Genomic DNA, 6434 nt, shown 5'->3' with positions numbered 1-6434 from the left:
CGGGCCGGGCCGGGCCGGGCCGGCGCCCCTGAGGGCTCGCGGGGGGGCGGGCAGCGCCTGGAGCGAGGGAAGGCCCGCGGCGAGAGCCGTGGCAGGTAGGGCCTCCCCCCGCCCAATTTACCTGAAAAAAACACGGTGGTTGCTACAAGCAACGCATACTCGGTCTCCGTCACTTTCAGTTCCCCCATGCTTCTGTAGAAGTAAAACAGGGCGGTAATAAACTCCTCGGTTATACCTTAAAAATGAAATAAAATTATCAGTGTTACTTCAATGGAGAAACAGGCACTGCTGTTAGAAATCATCCTTGTCCTAATCTTGTAAGGCTCTGGACTGTTCCATTGCATGAAGGAGTTAGCAAACTTTGTGAAAACAATGTTAATTTCTGAAGCAGTAACAAAAGTATTGCAGTTGTGGAGGTGTGGAGCTCTTGGTAATACAGCTGAAGGCTTTATCCTGATATAAGCAAACATGACCACCACCTCTTCCTCCCGTGAGGATGTAACGCTTGCACACGTAACGAAGCAGCTCGAGGGAGCGGAGAGGAAGAGCAGAAGAGAAGAGAATGAGCAGCGGCCACACCGACGGCGTTAGCTCACTGCGATTAAGAACGGGGCCAGCAAAGCAAAAGATTCCCAGGTGTTTTGATTCTGAGACCTCCGTTACCTGTGGTCGTAGTGGAAGTTGGACTCTCTTCATTGTGAGACATTTCCATGGAATAAATGTTTTTCTCAAGGTTTTGAACGTGACAACATGTCCCATGGTCAGAAAGTCTTACATGACCTGGAACAAGACAGATGACAGTTCCCAGCCAAGCTTAATGTGACTCTAAATATTTGTCTGTGTCTGCTTTGCAGATATATACCTGGAAATGCGTGAATTTTTCCCAGATCCATGCAGGTAGAAAAAAATGGTTCTTTTTGGCATCCAGCACCAAGTTCATTGGTGGCATTATTGTTGGTTAAAGCCTCTTGTGTTAAACTTGACACAATATATAATATGTCAATAATATGACTAATATTATCCACCCCACAATTTGTGCAAACACTCAAAAATACTGCTCTTTGTTTGGAATGAATGGGAGGAAAACACATCCAATTAATTTTTTATTTATTTATTTTACTTTTTTTTTATGTTCTTTGAAAAAGAAGCCTATAGGACGTATGCGGGCATTACCGATACTATTCTAAGTACCGCTATGCTTGAACGGAAAATTATTTGAGGTTAAGCGAATTAAAATGAATTCTTTTCAAAGTGGCAGAACCTCCTACTGGTGTTAATAGAAAGCTTGTTAGTCAAACTTACTTTCACTTGTTGATGGTTGGCATTCACTAATTCTTTGGTTATATATTTGGGCTGAACATAAAAACATTGCCTCAACTGTTGACCCTTTTAGCAGAGCGATCTGATCTTCACTCGCCAAACTTTCAAATCCTGCAGAGAAAGATACATGTTAAGAATCAAGGAAGGCTGTGGCTGTCTTTAAGTCCCTAACATGAGTTGATAAATTAACTTTTTTAATAAATGCATTCACTGATCAGGAGGAGCCATAGTTAAAAGATGCAGGTACCAAAGACTATTGGGATCTTTCTTGCTAGTTTGCAAGTTAGACATGTTGTCGGTGTCCAGTGTTAGAAGTTTCACAGGAAGATACAAATTAAAATGTTGAGACTAAGCAAGATGATGTAGAAAATATCTTCCTAACATCTGATTTACATCACATGGCCTAACACCTTATAAATTTGCTACGTTGCTTACTGACTGTGGATATTCTCCTTACTCATTGATACCTGATCTTTTTTAAAATTGTGTTCATCTTTTGACAAACTCATTATCTGAACTTATAACTCAAGAGCAAAGGAACTTTATTGATTCTTGTCTTAATCCTGATCAGAGCAGGATATGTAACATAAGAAAACAAACAGCTCATCCATTCTTTCAGATCTGTTCCACAGTAGTGCTAAATTACATCAAATATCTGCTTTAAACATGTTGATTGACTTTTGTCATTAAGTTTTACAACTTAAAGAGTAATGAAAAAATTACCATCCTCCTTGTCAAATGTTACTTTGTCAACTTTACATTGAAATGCAGTGAATTTAATTGCATGTTCCCTTGTTCTTTATGAAAGGAAAATATGAATAGGAGCACCTGGTTAGTCCCTTCTGTGCTGCCTTTTCCTTTGAAGGAACATCTGTTTTTTTTTCTTTGATGACCATGATAAATTGCAAACTGAACTGGATTTCAGAGAATGTGCCGAAATAGTAATTCACTCAAGATGGTATTTTGTAGCCCGTGTACTTTCAGAAAATGTCTCTACTCCATGTCAGAAATGGAAAAGAAATGTAATCATAGCACGCTTTTGAAGTGAATGCTTCTAACTTGTCCTCATGACAAGTAAATAGTAAGCAAACCCAGATCATGAGAGTTGTAAGAAAAAATAGTCAGTTGAATGAGAGTCTTTTCTCGAATTTGTGGTTTCTGCCTCTTAAAAAAAAAAAAAAAAAAAAAGAAAAGAAAAAAGACTCATACTATTCTGCAACATTTCCCAAAGGAAGGAACTTACCTGGAAGTCGTTTTGTGAAATCCACTAACACTTGTACATGAACAACTGCTGTCTCAGAGAGATGGAGAAAACTTTCCTCAGGACTTGCAGTTTCTTGTAGCTGCATGAAAAAGTGTTTAGACATCTGATATAACCAAGGTACAGTGCTTAGGATAATAATAACTTAGCAATGCAGGCTGATCTGTATACGTACAAACTTCTTTGCCACTTCAAGGGGAATTGTGTATTTTTGGTGTGCTGCTACAATGTGGTCAAGAAGCTGATGTTCCCCTGGAGTAAGTTCCATCTTCTCTGGGATCTGTTAAAAAAATAAACCAATCAAGTGACAATGACTTGGAGCAAAAAGAAATGATAAAAAGAGATATTTTAAATAAAAAAATATCACACTTTTCCAGATCTTGTTGTAGATGATACATGCTTACTATTCAGTCCCTCATCTTCCAGTTTTATGTTGCAAAGAAAACTGTTCTTCTGTTTGAAATTCTTCCTGAGTCGCTTTGACTTGCACTGTACTTCAGTCAGCAAACCTGTGAGGCATGGAAGTGTGCATCAATACGTGTATTTTCAGATCATTACAATCTGAAATCATCACTTTTATTATTATAGATAACACGAGCCTTGCATCACAGGAATCATCACCTATAAGGAACTGTGCTTCTGGAGAATATGGCAATCTGTTATTATTCATTAGGCGAGTTAGTGTTTAGCATCCACCAAAGGCCTGAGTGTTTGCAGTCTTATGTTATCTTGCTTGTGGCTGTGTGACATACAAGAATTTTTCATGAAAAACTATTGTTCAGGTTTTTTATTTTTCTTTTTTTCCAAATACAAAAGCACATCTGTTATGCTTACTGCTGTCCTGTCAAGGTTCAGGATATTTAGCTCTCTCTTGTTAGTACTTTCTTGTTTTTTCCTGTAATGTCTTTGAACAGCAGTCCTCTTAATTTCAGGAGGTACGTCGCAAGCATTGGTGGTTTCTGCAGATGAAGATGCTTCAGGTGCTGCATACTCCGAAGGTACATTTTCCTACAGCTAAATGAAGTTTAGACCAATACCATTTAGATCTAATGAGGAGAAAGGATTGACTTTGGAAGAGGTTTTACCCTAGTTGATTAGTAAATTAGCCAGCACGGAAGGAGCACTTACATTCTGCTAGCATTCCCACAGCTTTACACTTCTTCAAGCGACATTCCTGACACTTCCTTCGCATGTACATGTCCATTTCACAGTGACCACCATTCTTACATCGATATACTGCATTTTTCGTTATGCTCCGTCGAAAGAAACCTACAGACAGGGATCAGGTGTTGACTGAAGGAATCTAAGGAGCTTTATCTCATAATGATTTAAAGATTAAAGTGTCTTTTCAGGTTTTTTGTGTGTTTTTTTTTTACAAGGGAAACATTACCTTGATATTAAATTTGCTTTTTAACAACGTAGTTATATCTTGTTCTTTCTGACTAATATTAATTGCTATTTTCCATACCTGACCAAGACAGCTGCCATATAGCAAGTTAAAATATAAGTAGCAAGTAATTATTACTTGTTTTTATTTAATTAGTAAAATTAATAACACTGAAGTAAACATATAATAAATTGTCATGAGAAAATCAGCACCTGCTTAAACAGACAGTATTCTAGTGAATAATCGGTGCAAAAAATCAGTTGCATGAAGTACTCAAATACACGCTGCGAAAGCATTTCTTCAAAAAATGTTGTAAAAATTTGAGTCTGGATAAACGTGTTAGAGAGAGGGTTCCTTAGACAAATTACAGTCCTCTGTAGAACCGTCAACTTAAAAAATAGTGAAATCTGTTTGCTTCCATCACAGATGTGGGACATCACGTTGAGCACTGCGGGGCCAAGGTCCTGGCAAAGGCAGCAGTCAGCCTGTTCTCCTCTTACCTTTACAGCCTTCGCAGGTAAGGGCGTTGTAGTGATAGCCTGAAGCCTTGTCACCGCACACAACACACAGCTCTTCCTGCCCCTTCAGTCTCAGAGAAGAGTGGTTTAATCTTGGCCGTTTTAGTCCTTGGTACCCAGCGTCATCAATGTGGGGAGCCATGAAGGGGGGTTTGCTGAGTTCACAGCTGCTGATGATACACTGCCCGTCGCTGTACTGGGAGTCCAGGCCATATGTGCTGTACTGGGACTGAGGAGGTGGTGACTGTAATAATGGAGGAGGAATTTGAACTGTTGAGTATTGGCAGTAAGGCGCAGTCTGAAAATCGGTGTCTTGCAGCTGATAGTTGATGTGCTCTGGTAAAGCATCTAGATACAGAAGAGATTGAAAATGAAATAAAAACCTGAAGAGTATCTTGATGTCAGCTCCTTGAAAGTTTTAAAATGGTTTATAGATTAAATATTTAATCCTAAATATTAGAGGGACACATTTTCAGAAGGGCAGTCTGACACATTCTTTTTATATGTGCTATCTGTAATGTTTTTAAGTAAAATCTTGGATGTAGTGAAAATGGCTTGGTAACAGTTTGGGCAATGTCGTGGGTGCCACTGGATTCTTGTTAGTATGTAATTAAATATCACTTGCCAACTGATGATATAGCTACCTTTGATTTTACACTTAAGTGTAAGTTATCCACATCACAGAAGAATATTTTCCTGTAAGTAAGTTAATTTGTTGATGAGTGAAATGTTATTGGTACATGTTTCAGGCATAATTTTAAAAATGTTGCACAAGAATAGTCTGAGAAAGATGGTCCAGAAATTAGACTTGTAAAAATTAGTGACAGGAGTCCTAAAGTTGAGGTTCAGTACCGTAAAAAGCAGAGGCTTGTTTTATTTAGTGTTTTTGCATATGTAATCCTTTATAGTTTAGAAATTTCATTTTAGCAAAATGTATGTACAGAATTATGAGGAGAGCTTCTTCCTGCCTTTCTGTCTGTAGAGTCTTAATTTTATCCAGCCCCCCTTAAATGTACACAGCTGTACGGAAGAAAGCTAGTGCAACATGCAACATGTTTCATTCTTCCTTCAGGATTGTTCAAATCTCTGTAAAAGCAAATTCAAAAGGGTTTTTTTAAGCAGGTTGGAGGTCTCTTTCTTTATAACGAGCTTTGAGTCCTGCTTTTACTAATCCAGAATCAAATTAGTTATTGCAATTATATTTCTATAAGATATAAAATAACCATTATCTATTTATAATGTATCTGGAACACTGTAATAAAACCTGTATCTTCTTCATACAAGTCAAAGGGAGACAGCACCAGTAATGTTTCTATGAAATGATGGGTCAGCATAATCCCATTGTATACCAAAACCTGTATGAGCAAATGCTAGTATATTTCAATACACTTTCAGTATGGATTTGATAGTCAAATGTGTAGCTTCTAAGAGCTTTTAAAGATAAAGTAAAATGAAGCAAATAATTGGAATTTCCACAGATGTTCATTTTACAAGACTGCTTTTTCATAATACAAAAATTTTGCTTTACTTACCATAATACTGTATGGGCTCGGGAAGACAATACCCATCAGGTACAGTGACAAATGTATTTGCCATATTCTGCTCCCAACTGCACTGTTTCATTAGCTTTGCTATGTGATAGACTTTTAAGACGAGAACCTAGAGAAATGGAAAAGTAAGAGAAACATCATGTGAGAAAGAATTGCTGGGTAGGTTTAACTACAGAGCTAAAACCAGAAAATTCCAGAATGTGAAACAGTTTGCAGATCATAAGAAAATCAGAGGTATGTGCGAATTCACATAATACTTCCAATGAGGATGCAAAACATTTGATTGTCCAATAGTACAGATTCAGGACAGAGTCCATCCCTAAATTTCCAAGTTACAACTGTTTTGCTCCTCATTTTACATGAAACCACGTGGGGGAATCAGACTGATAACTGGTAAA

General features: G+C 37.9%; 1 protein-coding gene across 1 annotated transcript in view; it reads right to left on the bottom strand.

Annotated features, from left to right (window-relative positions):
- The window catches only part of LOC104289527 (bile acid receptor-like), a 7294-nt gene extending 1185 nt beyond the window's left edge, over positions 1-6109 (bottom strand). Inside the window, exons 1-9 of the mRNA XM_009888481.1 lie at positions 6019-6109; positions 4469-4834; positions 3710-3850; positions 2951-3090; positions 2757-2861; positions 2564-2663; positions 1303-1431; positions 664-780; positions 122-235 (exon numbers count right to left, since the gene is read on the bottom strand). Coding sequence (XP_009886783.1) covers positions 122-235; positions 664-780; positions 1303-1431; positions 2564-2663; positions 2757-2861; positions 2951-3090; positions 3710-3850; positions 4469-4834; positions 6019-6109 — 1303 coding nt within the window. The remainder of the gene's footprint in view (positions 1-121; positions 236-663; positions 781-1302; positions 1432-2563; positions 2664-2756; positions 2862-2950; positions 3091-3709; positions 3851-4468; positions 4835-6018) is intronic.
- Between the last annotated feature and the right edge of the window lie 325 nt (positions 6110-6434).

This window comes from Charadrius vociferus, unplaced genomic scaffold, assembly GCF_000708025.1.
Source record: "Charadrius vociferus isolate BGI_N301 unplaced genomic scaffold, ASM70802v2 scaffold1077, whole genome shotgun sequence".
NCBI classification, from domain to species: Eukaryota; Metazoa; Chordata; class Aves; order Charadriiformes; family Charadriidae; genus Charadrius; species Charadrius vociferus.
The sequence above is the reverse complement of the archived record's forward strand: the minus strand, read 5'-3'. Positions and strand labels throughout refer to the sequence as shown.